Source organism: Sinocyclocheilus grahami, unplaced genomic scaffold (genome assembly GCF_001515645.1).
Source record: "Sinocyclocheilus grahami isolate Dianchi unplaced genomic scaffold, SAMN03320097.WGS_v1.1 scaffold216.1, whole genome shotgun sequence".
NCBI classification, from domain to species: Eukaryota; Metazoa; Chordata; class Actinopteri; order Cypriniformes; family Cyprinidae; genus Sinocyclocheilus; species Sinocyclocheilus grahami.
In genome coordinates this window covers 1752795-1776518 of record NW_015505395.1, presented here as the reverse complement: position 1 = coordinate 1776518, position 23724 = coordinate 1752795, and the positions used below count along the sequence as shown (strand labels likewise).

Below are 23724 nucleotides of genomic sequence, written 5' to 3'. Positions count from 1 at the left end.
AGCCTAATGCAGGAAACTGCGCTCACGCGGAGGTTACTGTGTGAGATGTGCAAACAGCACAGGGCAGCACCCATGCGCTCAGCATTTACAACACAATACATATTTATATGCATAATCAGATCTGTGCATACTTAAATAAAACATTCAAACGAACACCACATCACAACCTTAGTGACTATGTAATGGATTGCATATAGCCTACAGAAGGACGATACGTCTGTTGCCGTGGTTTAGCGCAAATGAGGGCTAAACCGGGGCTATAGCCCCCCCTAGCCCCGGTGTAGCGCCGTCACTGATTGAAAATAATCTAGGACCATTGTTCACAGCTGTTTGGTCCCTCATTAGTAAACATTATGAGGTGACATGCAGCTTTCTTTCCAGTGTAGACAGTCTCAAGCTGTTGTGACGTGATTTTTGGATGATTTCAGTATAGAATAGGCTTGCTGCGATAGACGGTGTTTTCGGTTATTCCGGTGTTAAGCCGCAACACCGGTTACGTCATTTGCCTACCGCGGCACCGCCCCCCCACTGTCGTTTAGATTTTTTTTATAGTAACAAAAATCATTTAGCCTAGTTCAGTTAGAGGACAGACACTTTTAAAAACTAAACGCTCAATGCAGCGTGCCGAACCGTGCGCGAACGACAGTGCACCACGGAGCAGGAGTCAGATTTTATTTATCACGTGAGGAGAGTGAGTCGAGCTGACTGACAAGAGTGAGGTGAGAACGACAAAAAGATTGCAGAAGATTGTTTAGAAAGGAAATGCGAAGGCGCTTGTTTGGCAATATTTTAGATTTTGGAAAGCCTATTGACTGGAAGTTGTTTTTAAACATTCGTTTCTTATTTATTTGGTTCCACAGTGTTTGCTGATTACTTTATTTAAACTTTGTGTATTTTATTTTACATCAAGGTGTATATGCCGTGCCTCCAAGCTTTCTTATTCATTTTGCTAATAAACTTTCTATGTTTCTTATTTATTTGGTTCCACAGTGTTTGCTGATTTTCAGTTTTATATACACCTATTTAAACTTTGTGTAGCCTAAGCAATTTGTTATTTTATTGGGCATGTATTTTGTATTTTTATTAGTTTTGTTAATAAAAGTTATGAGTTTGACGTTGCTTGAACGTTGCTTTGATTGTTGCTTGAATTGAATCAATGCCGAATTGCTGCTAATTTGAAAGTGAAAGTAAAATGCGCACATCACTTTTACAAGCCGTTTGAAAGCGAAGAAAAGAGGGAAACTCAAACTAACTAACCCCCCTGCCCCCCACCCCAACGGTGATACCGGTATTACCGGTGTTGTCCCACGTCGATTATCCGGTGGGCAAATTTCCTCACCTTCACAACCCTAGTATAGAAACGGTGTGTGATCCAGCTATTGCTGTGAGTTATTCCAGCATCCGCTTCTACAGACATGAGTTCTTGATGTGTTCGGTTTCTGACCTCTCTCCTCGTGCCCTGCTCCTCATTCCTTCCTGTCCACCAGAGTTTACTGTTATTGTCCCGTCATTCAGTCCTGACCCTGCTTTATCTCCGCTAAATTCCCCGTTTCACTCTCGCAAATTGATATAGTACACAACTGGACATCTTGCTGTCGGAAATAGAGTAGTTTCCAGATTAATACAAGCAGATTCATCATCTTTTGACAGCCTCAGATCAGTTTATAGCGCAAAATTAAAAGTTCCATCCAGTAGAGCATTTTTAAGAGGCCTTAACATCTGTGAATGGGAGATTACGGTATCTGGAATGGGCTTTCATTTGTTTCTGGGTTTGTGAAAGACTCCAGCTGTTTTGTAGTTTAAACCTGACTTGAAGTTTACTGTGTGATTGAGGTTAGCACTGTCAGAATTTTTTTTTATTTCAGTCCTCCGGCATAGTTCCATAATAATTATGCATAATTTTACATATTAAACCAAAAAAGGTGTAGGCTGCTGAAGCTTATTCTACCTAGGCATGGGACGATAACCGGTTTCAAGGTATTGGAAAAGTCTCGGTTTCAAAACCACAAAAATTTCCCGTTATACCGTTCCTGCGATATGCGCAGTTGTTTTACGTGTCGTCAAAGATGGAAAGTGCAGGACTCCCTCAGTTGTGTGCAGAGAAGAGCGTAGCGAGTCACACGACCCCTCTCTGTCTGGTTGGTGCGAGCGGAGTCACCTGTGTGTAGGTGTAAGTCGAACATAAACTATATATCTGTGCCATCTTCGGTTTTCTCCCTCTTTCACCCCCGATCAAGACAGAGACCCACCCGCCGTTTGTTTCAGTGTTGAAATAAATACTATTTGGCTTGCTACCGAGGCAGATAACATGGGTAATTAACTAGCTAACGTCAACTAGTTTCCTCCCTCACGTTACTTCACAGAGTGAGGAGTAGCAGTCTAAAGTACATACTGTAGCCTACTTTTCTGCGATTTAGTACAGTAATTACATTTAGCTGGTATCACGTCTATACTTTTAAGCCTCCTGCCATTGTTTACATCTGTTCAAAATCACGCATTTAAAAAAAAACTTTGCCACTGTTGTACGGAGAGACCGCGCGCGCGTGTGTGACACTTGCGCTCTCTCTTTCCTTATGTGTGTATGTGCCATTCCTGCATCATAACTTGGACTGAAAGATGAATGTGTAGAAAGCGAGTATGTCTCCAAAAACCTTGTTGAGCTGCAGGTTTAAAGCCTGCATTTTTTATTATTATTATTATTATTATTTTATTTTTTTTACAGAAAATAATTTGTTCTGATTATTGTTGAGCTGCAGGTTTAGGCTCACTTAAGTGACTGCACTTAATTAAGAAGAATTTAATTATCTAATTTAATTATTTAGCCTGACATGTTTACTGTTCCAAAATGTTCTATATGTTTCTTAAAAATAAAATGTGTTCAGTGGGGAAAAAGTTGTTTTTTTACCCAGACATTTTAAAAATAGCATATTTTAGAGCTGTAACCGCAATACCGTGAAACCGTGATATTTTTATCTAAGGTTATCATACCGGCCCATGCCTAATTCTACCTACTCTTTTTTCATAACAAGTGTCACTTCCACTAATAAATTTAATCTATACAAAAAGACACAAAAATAAAACAGAAAATTGTTTATTTTATTAATAATTATTAATTTTCAGTTATATATTTGTTTATCACTTAATTTTTTTTCTTTTTTTAAATTTGCAAAGTAATCTACATATTTTTAATTCATATTTTTAAGTCACAGTTATTTCACCCCTTTCAGGTGTTCATTAAAAAATAATATTTTATTTTATTTGATCCTTGCCCTAAACGTGCGCTTCCCTAAGTTTATACAGACTCTTTCTCATTTCAGACAGCGTCTGAATACATCTGGCAAATAAATTATTATGTGCTTTATACAGTATCTCTGCACGTTTAAAATCAACCAGATCACACAATTTTAAAGAATATAATTTAATAAATAAAATGATTGGGGGGTTTCATAATAGTTGAGTTGATTTACAGTCCTTACAGCTCTCTTCTGGATGTTATCGGTGCAAACTTTATTTCTTTACATCAGGTCAGTGTGCTATTACTGAGGGTTTTTTCTGTGCAAGCCGCGTAAAAGGTGCATTAAGCATTTGCGTTTAACCCCTAAACATGGACGTGTGGCTTTGCTTTAGCTGCATCTGGTTTTCAATATTTCATCTCTCGTAGGAATAACGGGAGGTTATCGCCTCGAGTGTGGTCAGGAATACTGTTTGAAGCTTCCAGGAATGAAAACCATCTCTTGACAGATTTACAGTCAATGTTTTTGGACATTGGCCATGTCTGAAGTAATGTGTTGAGTCCACAGCTGCTGTGAAAAACTAACCGCAGATTGCGCATCATATATCAGATGATTTTATGAGCTTCGGTTCTGAGTATCGCAGCTTTCAACAGAATTGTCATTTACTCACCCTCATGTCAAACCCGTATGACTTTCTTTCTTTCTTTTTGTTTTTGAAGAATATTGTGGCTACACTTTTAAATGTAATAAAAGTGATTGAATTAATCTGTCCTAATGCAAAGTGATCGTATGACTTCAAAAGTCTTGGAAATCTAGTGCATGTGTTGTATGGACTATTAGTATCATTGAGAAACTACTATTTTTAAAAACATATATTTTAAAAATTATTTTTAGTTGTGTGTTTTTGTCATTTTTATTATTTTTCATTTTAATGCTTTAATTTTTATTTCAGCTTAGTTAAGTACGTCAAGTTAAACTAAATGAAAATGAGAATATTTATATATATATATTTTTAAATATTTTATTTTAAGGTTTATATATTTTATTTTAAAAGATTTTTAAAATATTTTATTTCAGTTATAGTTTATTTTATTTCAAGTAACAGTTTTTTAATGGTGTTAGTATGTTAACTATAAAAAAGTACATTATTAAAATGTTTTTTTTTTTGTTTCCTCGTAAGAAAGTATAAATAAATACACATTCAGACACACTTTGGCTAGATAACTATATCTAAAATGAAACTGTTATGTGTGAAATTATTTTAGTGGCTGAAGTGTCAACTTCTGAACATGTTTTTGTGGTTATTTTTAGAATCTGAGCATGGACGAGCTGTCCAACACATCGCTGTTCTCCTCGCCATCTGATTCTCTGTCGGAGTATCCAGACCCTTCAAGATTTGGCAGTGATAGCCTGGCACAGCGACCCGCTGAGGGCCCCGCGCCACAGATGTACTGGGATTTACCTGAACACAGTCAGAGACAGGTATTTACACACTGCTTTTCTCTCCAATATTTACTTGTCTGAGGTTTTCAATGGTCCCAAGCTGTTCTGAAGCTTAAGCCTTACTGTATAATTTTGCACTGTTAAAATTAGGGCTGCACGATTATGACAAAAATCATAATTGTCGATTATTCCCTTGAAATTGTAATTGCGATTATTAATTATGATTATCACAATTTACACTGAATGATGTTTATACCATTGTTTGAAACAACTGCATGCCATATTTTTATTTGAAAATAAACAAGCTGAAAACCCTCAAACTGAAAAACTTGTATTGCTTTTCTATAGTATTAAGTATTAAGCCTCAAATGTCAACTATCCATTGGATTGGTTTCTTCTTTAAATAAGAAAACAGTTAAAATATGCATGATATTATAATGTTATACTAACATTAAGATAACATTAAGAAAATTTGTAGAAAGAGAAAAACATCTTTAGCACGCAGAATAACATAAGTGGACTTCGAACGATTAATTACCGCTTTGAACGATTATGTAATTGTGACATCCATAACTGTAATCGCGATTAGAAATTTGATTAATTGTGCAGCCCTAGTTAAAGTGGAAAGATATCATTGCTGCAAACTTTATTTCTTAACCGTCAGGTCAATTTGCTATAGTACTAAATGCTTTTTTTGTGTAAGCTGCTTTAAAGGTGGATTAAGGTGTTTAATCGCTAAACATGGGCGTGTGTCTTCGCTTTAAACTCTGGGGTTTTTGATGCTTTATTCAATATCCCAACTCATAAAACAAATGGAATACTTAGCATTTTAACGTCACTTCATGAGAGTAACCTGTAAACGCAGGTTTCTGGCATTGCCAGGTTATTGGTTTGCGTGTGAACCGATGATGTTTAGCACTCATCAGTGTATTGTGTGCAAGTAAACAGCTCAATGTTCAATAGTCAAAGATGTGATTTTTCTGTATTTATACAGAATTCTGTATACATTCTCCAACCTGAAGAGTTTGACTCGTAAATTTAAAAAAAAAGTGTTTTCTGCCAAAATAAAAGCTTTGTGGTTTAATGTTTGAAAGCAAAGAAATGTATACAGCCATAAATATTGGTATTGAAATTTTACTGTTACTGTAAAATAAAATTATTTCTATTATTAAATATTGTCTTTTTTACAATCATAATATTTCTGTATTTTTTATTATAATATTTTTAATTTTATAATTTTAATTATATAGATTTTTTTATTATTATATATATTTAATTGTAATAATATTAATTAATTTAATTTTATTTATTTATTTTGTCTTTTTGTCTTCACCCAAAAAAAAAAAAAAGTTGTTCCAAAACAGTAGCCATTGACTGCCATAGTATTTTTGTCTCCATACTATGGAAGTCAATGGCTACCGTCCACTGATTGGTTACCAGCGTTCTTCAAAATATCTTTTTTTGTGCTCAACGGATGAAAGAAACTCAGGTTTGAAACAACTTGAGGTTGAGAAAATGATGACAGAATTTTTATTTTTGGGTGCACTATCCCTTTAATACTCACCACTAGTAAAGTTTATATGTGTTGTCAATAATATTAGCATGTAGAGTCTCATTTCTCTTGTGTAAATTTCATACGAGTGTTCAACATCACTGTATCTGTGTTCTTCAGCAGAACCTGAGCGCGTTTCCTGGTAGGTTGGATCCACCTATCCTGTCTGCGTCGGTCGCAGGATTTAAGGTAGAGCCTCTCTTTTTCTCTAATACTCTATCCTCTGTTTCACCACATTTCATCATCTTTAGTTTTCTGCCCCTTCATTCCTTAATTTCTCCAGGCTGCTGCTCCTCCGCCGCCGCCACCGGAGGAAGAGGAGGAGGCAGATGAGGAAGAGACGGAGGATTTGGGGCATGCGGACACGTACGCCGAATACAAGCCATCCAAATGTAAATAGACATGCCGTATCATATTAATCTACAGCACATGAGTGGGCAGTATGAGCCAAATTTGTATTTTTATATCCCGGTAATGGTGTATAACATGACATAGTGATTTTAAGATCCATGTTAAGATCCTTCTCAAATATTTTAAATGGTATATTGTAATATTTTAAAGGTTTAAATGGTATAGAAATGTCTTCATTATCAATTTAGGAGGTCTTAAATTTAGAAACTGAATAACAGTAATCACGATACAGCCTAATGTGATTATTAAACTTCAAAAAGCATTGATTTAATTAAATTAATCCAAGCGCTGCGCGTTCAAAGTCAAAACTCTGCGCAGTTTCACGTGCTACAGGCTCGCAATCAATTAATACCATGGATTTATGCCAAACAATTTCTTATGTACTGTTAATGCATAATGACAATGTTTTATAGTGTTTATACTGTAATATGTTGTAGATGCTTGAAAGAGTCCATATTTGATCCTTTTCATCTTTTTGAATGAGCAGCTGGAAGTAGCAATACATAAACATATCAAAATAAGAGTCCCGGTGTATTTTGGACTTGTTTATAATTAAAAGTCCTACATTATGCATAAAATATTTTCCCCCCTGGTTATTGGTATCTTGTTAGTATTAATTCCTTATTTAATGTGTGCCCCATGCTGTCTAATTAAGTAAAATAATCTGAGATACATATGATTTTATTTGACTTTTTATTTTATTATATAGTAGGAAAAAAACAGGGGGAAAAACATGACGTTAAAGCGTATCTTAATTTAAACTTTTATTTTTATTTTTTTGTTTAATTTTTGCATTTAAATGTAAGGGGAAGTCGTGGCCTAATGGTTAGAGAGTCTGACTCGTAACCCAAGGTTGTGGGTTCGAGTCTCATACCGGCAGGGATTGTAGGTGGGGGGAGTGAATGTACAGCGCTCTCTCTCTTCAATACCACGACTGAGGTGCCCTTGAGCAAGACACCGAACCCCCAACTGCTCCACGGGCGCTGCAGCATAAATGGCTGCCCACTGCTCTGGGTGTGTGTTCACTGCTGTGTGTGTGCACTTTGGATGGGTTAAATGCAGAGCACTAGTTCCAAGTATGGGTCACCATACTTGGCCACATGTCACGTCACTTCAAAGCTTTCAATCAAGTTTTTTGTTTTTTGGCCCTTCATAGTAAAACGTTTACCTTTTTAGCCCCGCCCACCAATTCTACATCACTGCCTGTTTAGCCCCGCCCAACGATTCTTAATCACTACTTGTTTAGCCCCGCCCACCGATTCTACATCACTGCCTCTTTAGCCCCGCCCAACGATTCTTAATCACTACATGTTTTGAAACTAAAAGACGATGCTGTGTTGAATATATCGGATCTGACAGTAATGTCGCACCCCACAAGTGTGAGGAACTGTTTTTATTACGTGCTCACTATTGATTTGTCTGTCATTACAGATCGTTTGACATGTACTTGTGTGGTTTTTAACCTAAATCACAGCAGCGCCCATCTGTGAAGGATGTAGCTGTCAAACATACACAACTGTTAGCCAATCACAGCAGTGAACGTTTACTTCTGAGTCTACAATCCACCACACCTATTCAAACAGAGCGATCAGATGAGAGAGGGTCAAAACAGGACAGAAAATAGCCTATTATGTTTTTTGATGTAAAAATCTTGATAACATTATAAGTGGACTTCAGAGAACAGTACAAAATAATAAAAAAGCCAGTTCATGACCCCTTTAAAATGAATAAAAGTCATGCTGCCCAATCCCTCTTACAGCACAAATGCAACTTGATTTCATATTTTGTGGTGCTTCCGTGGCAAATAATTGCTCTGTTCACATGTGCAGCTGCTATAGGAGTCTCTCACCCTGACATCGTGGTGGAGACCAACACACTGTCCAGCGTTCCTCCTCCTGACATCACCTACACACTGTCCATTCCCCCCAGCAGCATTAGCTCCGGCCTGCTGTCCGCCCTGCAGCTGGAGGCCATCATCTACGCCTGCCAGGTACTCTCTCTGCTCTTCTCTTTCCACTCACTGATAGGGTTGGGCATCGTTTGAATTTTATCAATTCCATTTCTTTTTGATTCCCAGTTTTGATTCCAATGTGATTAAATAATGATATCAAACATTTATCCTGTGTCTCTTTTTTGAAAACCATTTATTGGAGCTGAATACCATGAACAAAAATCAACAGGCTACATAAAAACTGGACTCTTTAAGAGCTGTTTGTGTGTAAAATAGAACTGCATGATTCTGTATAAATTGATTTATTTTTTTCACAATGGAAGTTGTGGTTCTCTCGTGATTCTGAAAAAAAAAAACATTAGACAACTAAACAAAATCACATGTAATTTTTTAATGAATGATTCAATGACTCACTCAAGATGTACTTGTTTCATTACTGGATGAATCAGCGTTCTTGAACAAATCTCTTGTATGATTCAAAGACAAATACATTTTAACAGCCCCTTTTCGCCACCTACTGGCGTAACAATGTAATCGATAAATCTTCATTTGAAGTGTCAAATTACTTTCAAAAGGTGATTTACTCTATTTTAATCGCTACCGTACACATTGTACACACAGTTTATATCTGAACTACAAACTTTTATCCCAGTACTTCTGTGATTTGAATGTTTGTAACACAGAAATAATGATACTGTGTGTCTGAAAAGACTGTGAAGCTGTTTCATTCATGACAGAGGACAGCTGCTCTCTTTAGGTCAATGGCAGCGTGAACTCAGATTTATGTTCAGATCACACTGATGTGAACCATGTGATCACAACATTGATTGCACACATCAAAGGTTGATGAATGAAACAGACGAATCATTGTAATTTAGGAATAGAATCAAGTTGGTGTTTGAATCACGTTCGCGATCTTTAATGATCTATTAAATTAAAGTGCTTTGTCATGTTGGTGGTGACACCTCTCTTGCAACATGTTTAGCTATCACAGATATTATACTTAGCTCTTTTGGCTTCTGATCGCAAACGTAGCCAAACTTTGGAGAGCTTAGATTAGTGAGCAAGGTCCTGGCAGATCGCTAGGTCCGTTCCTCACGGATGAAGAAAAAAAAAAACCTTTCCGATTCTGGAATCGGAATCGATTTTTGATTCCCAACCCTACTCACTGATGAGTTTTGTGTGAATGTATGAAATCGCCTTTGTGCTCTTCAGCAACACGAGGTGATTCTTCAGAACGGTCAGCGAGCAGGGTTTCTGATCGGAGACGGAGCCGGCGTCGGGAAGGGCCGCACTGTGGCCGGAATCATACTGGAGAGTTTCTTAAAGGGACGGAAGAGAGCACTATGGTAAACACCTGCATGCATCCCTAACGTTCACGTTCAGTCATGACTCGTTCTGATGAATTGATGCATAACAGAGGGATTTTCTGGATATTTTAGGTTCAGTGTGTCAAATGACCTGAAGTACGATGCTGAGAGAGATCTCCGAGACATAGACGCTCCCAACATCCCTGTGTTTGCTTTAAATAAGGTTTGTGAACTGAATCATCTCTGCTTTATTTTCATCTGTATTGTATGTATTCGATCAGGGTTTTCCAGACGTGATGGATCTAATTAGGCTTTGTGAGTTGATGAAAAACAAATAATTGAATCATAACAATGTCAAATTTACATAAATAACAAAAAAATAAAAACAACCAAAATAAAAAACTTGCAGAAAATATTTTATTAATATTTTATTTTTTCAAATATTAAGAAGTATTTTTTTTCTTAGTTTGTTTATTGAACTTTTACAATAAAAACAGGATAAAAATACAGAAGGATAGTGAAAAATATTGTATTTTATTTGTCTACCTGCATTTTGTGTGAGTATTAACCGACATCAGAGAACTGTGAACCAGCGTTAATTTAGAATTATTTACATACTATTAAAGCATTTCAGTTTTCATTTTAATTTAGTTTTAGTAATCTTATGTACTTTTATTATTTTGTTATATATTTTTTAATATTTAAATATTTCTAGTTAGTGTTTAGTCAGTTTCAGTTTTAGTCAAGGCAGCATTTCTAATTTTCGTTTATATTTGTCATCTGCTTATTTTTTATTTCAGTTTTATTTCAGTCAACGACATTTATTTTTAATCGTTTTAGTTTTGGTTTCAGTTAACAACACTGCCTTGAACCTGCGAATATATGGTTAAATTGTCGAAATATTAACTTAATATCTCAGATGGACTTCAAGTGCATTTTATGTCAAAGGGCTTCGGTTGACAAAAATGTTTGTGACGCTGTTATACTGTAGTCATAGAGGTAAAAACAAGGTATGAAAAATACGCCAGTAAATGTTAAAATATCTCATGAGAGCATCACAATCACACAGCCACGTATGTAGCTTACTTTTATAAATGTCTTGTTTTCTGTTGTATGCATTAGCAAAAGTTGTGTGCCATGTTTTCATTTATTCCTCAAAATTTTGTGGAATAAAACAGCAAGTCAGCAGGAACATTTATATGTGACCCTGGACCACATAACCAGTCATAAGGGTTAATTTTTTTGAAATTGAGATGTATGCATCATCTGAAAGCTGAATAAATAAGCTTTCCATTGATGTATGTTTGTTATGATAGGACAATATTTGGCCGAGATACAACTATTTGAAAATCTGGAATCTGAGGGTGCAAAACAATATAAATATTGAGAAAATCATCTTTAAAGTTGTCCAAATGAAGTTCTTAGCAATGCATATTACTAATCAAAAAATAAGTTTTGATATATTTACGGTAGGAAATTGGGATCTAATTAGGCTTTGTGAGTTGATGAAAAACAAATAATTAAATCATAACAATGTAAAATTTACATAAATAACAAAAAAATAAAAACAACCAAAATAAAAAAACTTGCTGAAAATATTGGTTACACTTTACTTGAAGGGGTGTGCATAAGACTGACATGACACCTTCATAATCATGACATGACACATGTCATGAATATGAAGGAGGTTTTATGCATGTTTATGACAACTGTCATTAAGTGTCATTCGCTCAGTTATGTCATTTTTAATGTAAATATGACATTATTTGACCTAACCCTACCCCTACCCTTACCCCTAACCATAGCCCATAACAAAGACATCTCAAACAATGTCATCTTTGCATTAAAAATTACATAACTGAGCGAATGACACTTAATGACAGTTGTCATAAACATGCATAAAAACCGTCATATTCATGACATGTGTCATGTCATGATTATGAAGGTGTCATGTCAGTCTTATGCACACCCCTTCAAGTAAAGTGTAACCAAAATATATGATTAATATTTCATTTTTTCAAATATTAAGAATTATTTTTTTTGCTTAGTTTGTTTATTGAACTTTTACAATAAAAACAGGATAAAAAAACAGAAGGATAGTGAAAAATATTGTATTTGTCTACCTGCATTTTGTGTGAGTATTAACCGACATCAGAGAACTGTGAACCAGCGTTCAGTTTTCATTTGTTTAATTTTAGTAATCTTATGTACTTTTATTATTTTGTTATATATATATTTTAATATTTTAATATTTCTAGTTAGTGTTCGTTTATTTTTATTTCAGTTTTAGTTTTAGTCAAGGCAGCATTTCTAATTTTCGTTTATATTTGTCATCTGCTTATTTATTATTTCAGTTTTATTTCAGTCAACGACATTTATTTTTAATCGTTTTAATTTTGGTTTCAGTTAACAACACTGCCTTGAACCTGCGAATATATGGTTAAATTGTCGAAATATTAACTTAATATCTCAGATGGACTTCAAGTGCATTTTATGTCAAAGGGCTTCGGCTGACAAAAATGTTTGTGACGCTGTTATACTGTAGTCATAGAGGTAAAAACAAGGTATGAAAAATACGCCAGTAAATGTTAAAGTATCTCATGAGAGCATCACAATCACACAGCCACGTATGTAGCTTACTTTTATAAATGTCTTGTTTTCTGTTGTATGCATTAGCAAAAGTTTTGTGCTGTGTTTTAATTTATTCCTCAAAATTTTGTGGAATAAAACAGCAAGTCAGCAGGAACATTTATATGTGACCCTGGACCACATAACCAGTCATAAGGGTCAATTTTTTTTAAAATTGAGATGTATGCATCATCTGAAAGCTGAATAAATAAGCTTTCCATTGATGTATGTTTGTTATGATAGGACAATATTTGGCCGAGATACAACTATTTGAAAATCTGGAATCTGAGGGTGCAAAACAATCTAAATATTGAGAAAATCATCTTTAAAGTTGTCTAAATGAAGTTCTTAGCAATGCATATTACTAATCAAAAAATAAGTTTTGATATATTTACGGTAGGAAATTTACAAAATATCTTCAAGGAACATGATCTTTACTTAATATCCTAATGATACAATGTTTTTTTGGCTATTGCTACAAATATACCCCAGCGACTTAACACTGCTTCTGTGCTCCAGGGTCACATATTTGTGTGAACTAGTAATATTCAAAAATATACTTGTATGTATTTTGCTTTCTTGCGCTCTGGTCTGGAGACTTTGGTTCAGTCATGTTACTTATTTCTTGTTGGGTCATTAAATGTCTATGTCTGCTTTTCCTCTTTCACACAGATTAAATACGGAGATATGGCTACCTCAGAGGGCGTTTTATTCGCCACATACTCAGCGCTGATTGGAGAGAGCCAGGCCGGCGGGCAGCACCGCACCAGACTCAAACAGATCCTGGACTGGTGCAAACCCAACTTCGATGGAGTCGTATCCTTCACTTCCAGCTTGTGCATGCATTTGAAATCTTCTAGAAAGTAGTGACTAGCTGGAAATCACCATTCAGCAGTATTTGTAAACCTCTGTGGCATAAATTAGTGTCCGTTGTTTTCAAAGGGGACTTATTTACAAGGTTGCATGGTGTTTTTGCTTCTGTACCTTTAAGACTTATGTATAACACGATATGCAAATGATCTGTGTTATGATTGGCTAACCTCTGTGTAGCATCTTAGTTCACACAGTAGCTGAATACTAATTAACTCTTAATATGCATGAACAAAAGTATTATAGCAGTGCTGTTGACCCTTGACCTTTAACCTCAGATTGTGTTTGACGAGTGCCATAAGGCTAAAAATGCGACCTCCACCAAAATGGGTAAAGCCGTCCTGGACTTGCAGAACAAACTGCCCCGGGCGAGAGTTGTGTATGCTAGTGCCACAGGTGGGTGTTTGTAAGATTTTTATAATGTCAAAAGAAGTCTCTTTTGCTCACCAAGGCTGCCTTTATTTGATCCATACAGCAAAAACAGTAATATTGTGAAATAGTATTACAATTTAAAATAACAGCATAATTTCAGCATCATTACTCCAGTCTTCAGTGTCACATGATCTTCAGAAATCAGTATAATATGCTGATCTGCTGCTCAAGAAACATTTCTGATTATCATCAATGTTAAAAACAGCTGTGCTGACAAATATTGTTGTGGAAACTGTAACTTATTTTATTTTTCAGGATTCTTTGATGAATGCAAAGTTTAAAAGAACAGCATTTATTTGAAATATAAATTTTTGTAACATTATAAATGCCTTTACTCTCACTTTTGAGCAATTTAATGCGTCCTTGCTGAATAAAAGTATTAATTTATTTAATTTTTTTCCCCAAAAAAACTTTTGAACGGTAGTGTATAATGTTACAGAAGCTTTCTATATTCAGCTTTGTCATCACAGGAATAAATATTTGCAAATAATTTACTTTAAATATTTTCAAATATATTAAAATATAATTTTTTTTAAATAATATTTCACAATATTATTGGTTTTACTCTTTTTGATCAAATAAATGCAGCCTTGGTGTGCATATTTTTATATTTTCAGGTTTCATTTTCATTATAATGTTTTATTAATTTTGTTGTTTTTAGTCATTTTTGTTAGTTCTAGTATTACATGTCTAATTTTTTTATACATTTTTAGTTTTAGATATTTTAGTACATCACGTTTAACTAAATGAAAATGAAAAGTGTTGCCTTGACGACTAGCTGAAATAAAAGTTTTTTATATTTTATTTTATTCCTCTTAAAGTTTTTTTTTTTTTTTAGATCTTTTTGATTTGGTTGATTAGTTATTTTCCAAAGTAACCGTAGCCAAATCCCCATAAAAAAGGTTCATTATGGTTTCATGCATTCTGATCTCTTGGTCTGTGGATTCATGAGATCTGAGTTTTCCGCCTACACCATTTTCGATCTACAGGTGCTTCGGAGCCAAAGAATATGATATACATGAGCCGACTGGGGATCTGGGGGCAAGGAACGCCGTTCAAGACGTTTGACGACTTCCTGCATGCTATTGAGAAGAGGTCAGAGGTCATGCTCAGTATCACAGAGATCAGTGCTGCATCCCAATTCGCATACTATCCGTCCTAAATAGTATTCGAAAATAGAATTAGTATGTCCCAAATCATAGTATGTTTAAAAAAGTATGCCAAAGATTCCCGGATTGTCTACTACTCTTAATGGCTAATATTGCCCACAACACATTGCGTGGTGGATGACGATTTAATTAGAACTACAAACACGCATTAAAAGTGTTTTTAAAAAACTACAAAGATGGCGGATATACGCGACCAATGGACAGGTAGATAAACGGATTTGAGTGATGAAAAAATATAAATGTAATGTTATCCACGTTATATTTCATCTGCAGCAACACTGTGAACGTTTCTAATGATACATTTGGTCATTAACTTTTAAATGCATCATTATGCAAACACATGAGCAGAGTTCTCGGCATGATAGACCCGCGACTAGCAGATCAACGTGTCTCTTTCATTTCTCTCCAATACGGTAGGAAATGAAATTAAGCGAAATGAGGATGATGTTAACTGTGATAAGATGATTGACAGGGCAGTTTAAACAGTGACAGAATGCACGTAACTAAGCAACAGAGCGTCCGTTAAAGAAGCAGCTATGACGAAGTAGTATGTCCCAAAGCTTGCCTACTATTCTTCTACATGCTCAAAAGTATGTACATACTTTTAGGGCATAGTATAAGTAGGCGAATTGGGACGCAGCACAGGGCTTTCATGTTTCCTTTTATCTGACTAAATAATTGCTCATGTTCATGTTCCAGGGGTGTTGGTGCCATGGAGATTGTTGCCATGGATATGAAAGTGAGTGGCATGTATATCGCACGCCAGCTGAGCTTTTCCGGAGTGTCCTTCCGTGTAGAGGAGATTACACTGGACAAAGAGTTCAAACTGGTCTACAACAAAGCAGCTAGACTGGTGAGAGAAATGCTGACACAGACAGCCTGGGGGACTTGTGGCTGAATCCGTTTGTCCCAAATAATGTTTTAGATGGAAGTTAAAGTCTTTTTTTCCTCTGTGTAGTGGGCCGAGGCTCTCGAGCTTTTCACCAAAGCTGCGAAGACGTTGGGTCTGGCCTCCCGTAAGTCTCTGTGGGGTCAGTTCTGGTCGTCACACCAGAGGTTTTTTAAGTACCTGTGCATCGCCGCTAAAGTCCGTCGTCTGGTTGAACTCGCTCATACTGAGATGCAGCACGGCAAGGTGAGTCAGTGATTAAGATTTGTGCTTTCGCTCGTTGAAAACCCATGGAAAGGTTTGACTGGGTTTTAAATATCCTTACGCAGTAATAGGGCTGCACGGTTAATCAAAATTAAGCTGAAATCACGATATATGACCCTGGAGCACAAAAGCAGTGTTAAGTCGCTGGGGTATACTTGTAGCAATAGCCAAAAATACATTGTATGGGTCAAAATTATCGATTTTTCTTTTATGCCAAAAATCATTAGATATTAAGTAAAGATCATGTTCCATGAAGATATTTAGCAAATTTCCTACCATAAATATATCAAAAATGTATCATCATTAGTAATATGCATTGCTAAGAACTTCATTTGGACAACTTTAAAGGCGATTTTCTCAATATTTTGATTTTTTTGCACCCTCAGATTCCAGATTTTCAAATAGTTGTATCTCGGACAAATATTGTCCGATCATAACAAACCATACATCAATGGAAAGCTCAAAAAATTGACACTTAAGACTGGTTTTGTGGTCCAGGGTCACATATGACTTAGTACGATTATCAAATCGCAAAGGCTGAACTTATAAACCGATTGCTGTCAACTAAAGAGAAGCATTAAAGGGATAGTTCACCCAAAAACGAAAATGTGATGTTTATCTGCTTACCCCCAGGGCAACCAAGATGTAGGTGACTTTGTTTCTTCAGTAGAATACATTTGATGATTTTTAAGTCCAACCGTTGGAGTCTATCTGTCTTATAATGCATGGCAATGGTAACAAAATCTATGAGTGTAAAAAAAAAAACATGCACAGACAAATTAAACCCTGCGGCTCGTGACGACACATTGATGTCCTAAGACACGAAACGATCGGTTTGTGCCAGAAACCCAACAGTATTTATATAATTTTTTACCTCTAATTCACCACTATGTCCAACTGTCTTTGTGCGCGCACGGCTTCCGGTGCGTGAGGTGTGTACGCGCTCTGGCATATATCCAGCCGAAGAGCAATCAACCATAACTTCAGGCGAGCAGGCTCAGAAGTTGGGAATACGTGGAAAGTCATAACTCCGGAATGAGTTGGCGCGAGAGAACGTAATCTTTTAGTTTTAAGTCGGTTTGAACAATCTGGATAAGCGCAAGTAAGTACCATTTTGATTAGCCGTCGTACCTACAATGTTTGTGCACTGTGTAAACAATGAGTGACGTATATGCGCGAGAGATCACTTCCGGCACTTGTGTAAACTACGCCAGAGCGCGTACACACCTCACGCACCGGATGCCGCGCGCGCGCCCAAAGCAGTTGGACATAGTGGTGTATTAGAGGTAAAAAATTATATAAACAGTTTCTGGCACAAACCGATCGTTTCGTGTGTTAGGACATCAATGTGTCATCACGAGCCGCAGGGTTTAATTTGGATTTGTCTGTGCATGTTTTTTTTTTACTCTCATAGATTTTGTTACCATTGCCATGCATTATACGACTGACAGACTGCAACGGTTGGACTTAAAAATCATCAAATGTGTTCTACTGAAGAAACAAAGTCACCTACATCTTGGATGCCCTGGGGGTAAGCAGATGAACATCAAATTTTCATTTTGGGGTGAACTATCCCTTTAAAGGATTAGCTCACTTCTGGATTAAAATGTACTCACCCCCATGTCATCCAAGATGTTCATGTCTTTCTTTCTTCAGTCGAAAAGAAATTAAGGTTTTTGAGGAAAACATTCCAGGGTTTTTCTCTATATACTGGACTTAAGTGGTGAGTAAATTATGAGGTGAACTAATCCTTTAAGGGCTTCCCTGTCAAAATGAAAGCTTGATGATATTTTTTTTCTTATTTTATAAAAGATACTACAAATTACAATAGTAGTATATAAAATATTACAATAATATTATTTCTTATTTTTTAACATTTAGTAATAATAATAATTTTGTGATTATATAATGTAAAAAGTATAAAATAGCAATGATAATATATTGTAATAATATTTCAAAATATTGTTATTTTTACTGTTTTTTTTTAATCAAATAAATGCAGCTTTGGTGTGCATATTTTTATATTTTAAATTTTCATTATAATATTTGATTAATTTTGTCGTTTTTGTTTAGTTCTAGTACTTTTTATTATTGATTTTTAGCTTTAGATATTTTGCTACATCAAGTTTAATTTAGTAATAATAATAATAATTTTGTGATTTATATAATGAAAATGTATAAAATAATAATAATAATGTATTAAGACTATAAAATAATATAATAATAATAATAATTATTATTTTATAGTCTTTTCAATATATAATTATTGTTGTTGTTGTTGCCATTTTATGGTCTTATCAGTATATAATTACAAAATTTTGGGCCAAACAAGCACAGCAAACCTGACACTTTTTTTTATTTATTTATTTTTTACATGAGAAATGCAATATTTATCAAGTTTGGAGTAAAAACATGTTATTAAATGTGGTATTTTCACGTGCTTCCAGATGGAGCAGAATTTACTACACAGATCCATAGTTCACTGACGAGCTACGCAAACAGCTTTCAGAATCACAGAACGATTTGTTTGATTTCATAATCGTGCAATTAAATCGTCTGCGATTATGAACGCGATTTTGCGTAGCTTGTCAGTGAACTACGGCTCTGTGTAGTAAATGCTGCTCTATTTGAAAGCACGTGATGGAGATTTACTACTAATCACAGAACCGGCTTTACTGACAAGATACGCATGACAATCGCATTCGATTAATCGTGCAGCCCTACAACCTTATCACTATGTGTTCTGAAAGAATTTGCTCACGCCGTCCTGTTCATTCAGGAAGTGCAGCTCACGCTTATTAAATCAGGGCAGATTTCAGTCTAGACGGCTAAGCCACAAAGGAGTGGTTAAGGTCTGTTCCAGACTCTGCTGAAGTCATCCTCTGTGTGTTTTCAGCTAAACTAGAAGAACTCAAGCAGAGTCTGCTGGATAAAATAGCAGAGCTGGGGAAAGAGCTGCCGCTTAACACTCTTGACGAGCTGATTGACAGGTTTGGAGGACCAGAGAAGGTGTCTGAGGTGAGGAGTCGCTGCAGTGCATCGTGTTGTCGCTCACAAGTGTGTTTGAAACAGTTACATGAACACTAAATATAGACGGCAACATTGTAATTTTCATATTACTGACTTACGTTTAGTCTCAACCACTGACAGCACATCTAAGCATTCACAGACCATCTGATGGAAATTTGACACAAGAAAGATGGGTTTTCTCAAACTCTGATTCAAATATGACAATTTTTTTCAGTCTGCCAGGAAACCAAATAAAACCGATTTAAAATAATTTTGGTTAATTGAAATAAAGCTAAAAAAATAAGCAAATACAGAAACTAATCTAATATTAGAATCTAATAGATTACATGTATAATTTATGATACATAAAAATAAATTATTAATAAAATAGGTAAATAATAAAATCAGTATTGCATGAAAACTAAAAAAACTTAAATGAAAGTTAGAAATTTTGTCCTGGGAACTACCTGAAATAAAATAAGTTTAAGTACTACAATTAATACAACTAAAAAGGAATTAAATATTCATTTAAGCTAAATAGGAATATTAAAGAAAAAGAAAAAGCTAGAAGCCCGGGTTACTACTTGGAATAAAAAAAGTTTGTTGAAGTACTAAAATGACTAAAAGTACAATGGCAATAAATAGAAATATATATATTTTTAAAAACTTACATGAAAATGAGAATATTAGGTAACTGCCTTATATAGAAAATGTTTGTTGAAAGTGCTAAAATTGCAACTGAAATAAATATAAATTAAAGCTAAAAATAAACTTTTTTTTTTTTACTTAAATGAAACCGAGAAATGGTTGCCCTGGCAACTGCTTAAAATAGAAAAAGTTGAAGTACTAAAATTACAACTGAAATAAATATAAATAAAAAAAATTACAGATAAGTTAAAATATATATATATAAAAAAGAAAATGACAAAAAACTAAATTACTAAAACTTAAATGAAATGAAAATGAAAACTGAAAATATAAAAATAAAAGCTCATTCAAAATATTCATAAATACTATAATAGTATATAAATTACACAAAAATAACACTGCTCTTAGGATTTTTTTATTTTTTTGAGACACTTGGTGCTTGTTCACATCTGTGTGGTAGACTCACAATGTGATGTTGTTTTACACAAGTTAAATGCTAAATATATCTGTGTGTGTGCGCGCGTGTGTGTGTGTGTGTAGATGACGGGCCGTAAGGGACGTGTAGTGCGGCGTTCTGATGGCAGCGTTCGATATGAGACCAGAGCGGAGCAATGAAAATGAAAACTGAAAATATAAAAATAAAAGCTCATTCAAAATATCCATAAATACTATAATAGTATATAAATTACACAAAAATAACACTGCTATTAGGATTTTTAAAAAAAAATTTGAGACACTTAAGGTGCTTGTTCACATCTGTGTGTTAGACTCACAATGTGATGTTGTTTTACACAAGTTAAATGCTAAATATATCTGTGTGTGTGTGTGTGTAGATGACGGGTCGTAAGGGACGTGTAGTGCGGCGTTCTGATGGCAGCGTTCGATATGAGACCAGAGCGGAGCAGGGCTTGACCATCGACCACGTCAACGTCAGAGAGAAAGAGCGGTTCATGAACGGAGAGAAGGTGACGACCTCTGACCTACAAACACAGAACTAGGGCTGCACGATTAATCGTATTTTAATCTCGATAACGATATCCACCTTTCACGATTAATTAAAAACAATCGTCGCAATATTGGCCGGCTCGTTATTTATTCTGAAAACGTGTTTTTAATTTGGCATTTGCGTTATCTTGCATTGCTAACAAGTCTTCACTAGCGTTCATACTTGTGGCTGCCAGATGTGAAGAGATTAAAGGGATCGTTCACCCAGAAATGAAAATGTTATGTTTATCTGCTTACCCCCAGGGCATCCAAGATGTAGGTGACTTTGTTTCCTCAGTAGAACACAAACGAAGATTTTTAACACAAACCATTGCAGTCTGTCAGTCTTATAATGGACGTGGATGGGAATCACGGCTTTGAGAGTCAAAAAAAACATACACAAACAAAACCAAATTAAACCCTGCGGCTGGTGATGACACATTGATGTGTAAAGACAAAACAATCGGTCTGTGCAAGAAACTGAACAGTATTTATGTCGTTTTTTACCTCTGATTCACCGCAATGTCAGAACTGTCCAGAGCGCGCTCAACAGCCGGCGCCTGATTCTTCTTCTCCTTCTCCTTCTCCTTCTTTCCTTCCTTCCTTCCTTTCTTTACGGCGGATTGCAGACTTATAAGTGCATTACCGCCACCTATATCAAATGGACCATTAACACTCCTAATTGAGATTGTAGATGGAGGGAAAATGGTCCATTTGAGATAGGTGGCGGTAATGCACTTATAAGTCTGCAATCCGCCGTAAAGCAAGAAGAAGACGTGTCACGCACCGGCTGTTGAGAACGCGCTCAGGAGGAAGTGCCGCCGCTCAGGACAGTTCTGACATTGCGTGAATCAGAGGTAAAAAACTATATAAATACTGTTCAGTTTCTTGCACAGACGGATCGTTTCGTGTCTTTATACATCAATGTATCATCACGAGCCGCAAGGTTTAATTTGGTTTTGTTTGTGAATGTTTTTTTTACTCTCAAAGGCGTGATTCCCATCCACTTCCATTATATGACTGACAGACTGCAACGGTTTGTATTAAAAATCTTTGTTTGTGTTCTAGTGAAGAAACAAAGTCACCTACATCTTGGATGCCCTGGGGGTAAGCAGATAAACATCACACTTTCATTTTTGGGAGAACTATCCCTTTAAGTCCCCAAAACAAAGCTTTTCTCCTTTAAGGATGCACTTTCTGCCCTATGTTTTACTTAATCTGTGCAATCTGGCAACCCTGTGCGCGCGCTGACTGATGGCGGAACAAGCGCTGATGATATGAAAACATTTTCTGATTTCTGACAGTGTCATACAGCCAATGTGTGTTTTTCACAAGCCATTTGTGCTGTTTGTGGAAAATGTACATAAATTGGAATTATCGGAAGTAATATTGGGAGCTTCTACCAACAAGTTTTTACCAGTTTTCATAATGTTAATCAGCAATGTTAGTTTTCAGTGTGTATTAACGATTTTTGAGCAAATTTCTGAGTGGTTTGACTCATTTGCAAACAAATTGTCACTTAGAAAATCTAATGTGTATACAGATTACAAAACAACACTAACCAAAAGCATGAGTTTTGTATTATCATAGTTGGTTAAATTAAGTCAGTGTATATGATAGAATAATCATTATTAATGATCGTGATTATAATTTGAATAAAAATAATCGTGATTATCAGTTTAACCATTATCGTGCAGCCCTACACAGAACACCACGTCCAGATCGAACTCAGCGCCGTTCTGAATGTTTGGACTAATGCTCTTTATCTTTCTCTCTTTTAGCTGATAGCCATCATCTCTGAAGCAGCCAGTTCGGGCATCTCTCTACAGGCGGATAAACGCGTGCAGAACCGCAGGAGAAGAGTTCACATGACTTTAGAGCTGCCGTGGAGCGCAGACCGCGCCATCCAGCAGTTCGGTGAGTGTCTGTGTGTGTTTGCATGTGTGTTTGAGAGGCGTCGTGGAGGTTGCTAATATTGTGGCTGTGTATCTTAGGTCGAACGCATCGCTCAAATCAGGTTACAGCTCCAGAGTATATCTTCCTCATCTCTGAACTGGCTGGAGAGAGACGCTTCGCCTCGATCGTTGCCAAGAGATTGGAGAGCCTGGTAAAGTCTCATCGTGGTCTCTGTTTTTCAGATGTTAAATACACACTGAATACATGTGCACTGCACACAATAAAGCTCAAAGCTTTCACTGTCAAGTAATTTTTGCGTTTATACTAAAAGCAAAATACTACATGAAGTGACTAAATCTCTTGATGCTTACTTTGTGTTCCTAATTTGGAAAATGTATGAGCATATAAGAACTGTTGTGGCACAATGAAAATGAATAAATACATTTGTTTCCCTTAATAAAGGGATATGAGGAGACAATTATTGTAATACAAAAAGTACACTAGGTTTTTAAATATTTCTGCTTCACTATTTAATAATTATGGGATTATTTATTTATATTTTATGCAATTATTTACATTTTAATTAATTGCCAGATACGGTTTATTACAGTTTACAGTTAACCGAAGTACCAATAATAACCAGAAAAAAAAATTTCTGCATAATGCAGGACTTTTAATTATAAACAAGCCCAAACTACAGCAGGACTCTTATTTTGAAATGTCTTTACTAATTCCAGCTGCTCATCGGATAAAGGAAATAAAATATGCACTCTTACACCTGTCTATAACACATTACAGTCTAAAAATCATAAAGTAAACATTTATAGTCATAATTCATCAATGGGAGATCATAAGAAATCGTTTGTCATAAATGCGTGGTGTTCATTGTTTGTGAGCCTGTAAATGACCAATTGAAGGGAATAAAAAGACTTAACACTTGTCATTCGCACATGTACTCCTAAATACATTTTGCACACATTATATTTTCTATTTTTTTATTTAAGATTTGGGACCAATAAGATTTCACTATGGGTG

At 35.6% G+C, this 23724-nt stretch overlaps 1 protein-coding gene across 1 annotated transcript in view; it reads left to right on the top strand.

The window, feature by feature from the left end:
- LOC107596282 (protein strawberry notch homolog 2-like) overlaps positions 1-23724 on the top strand; it is a 45474-nt gene that overhangs the window by 3148 nt on the left and 18602 nt on the right. The window contains exons 2-12 of the mRNA XM_016286977.1: positions 4545-4715; positions 6349-6417; positions 6512-6620; positions 8469-8629; positions 9806-9939; positions 10033-10123; positions 13201-13344; positions 13677-13794; positions 14820-14925; positions 15699-15852; positions 15958-16134. Of these exons, the coding sequence (XP_016142463.1) occupies positions 4554-4715; positions 6349-6417; positions 6512-6620; positions 8469-8629; positions 9806-9939; positions 10033-10123; positions 13201-13344; positions 13677-13794; positions 14820-14925; positions 15699-15852; positions 15958-16134 (1425 nt within the window). The 5' untranslated portion in view covers positions 4545-4553. The remainder of the gene's footprint in view (positions 1-4544; positions 4716-6348; positions 6418-6511; positions 6621-8468; positions 8630-9805; positions 9940-10032; positions 10124-13200; positions 13345-13676; positions 13795-14819; positions 14926-15698; positions 15853-15957; positions 16135-23724) is intronic.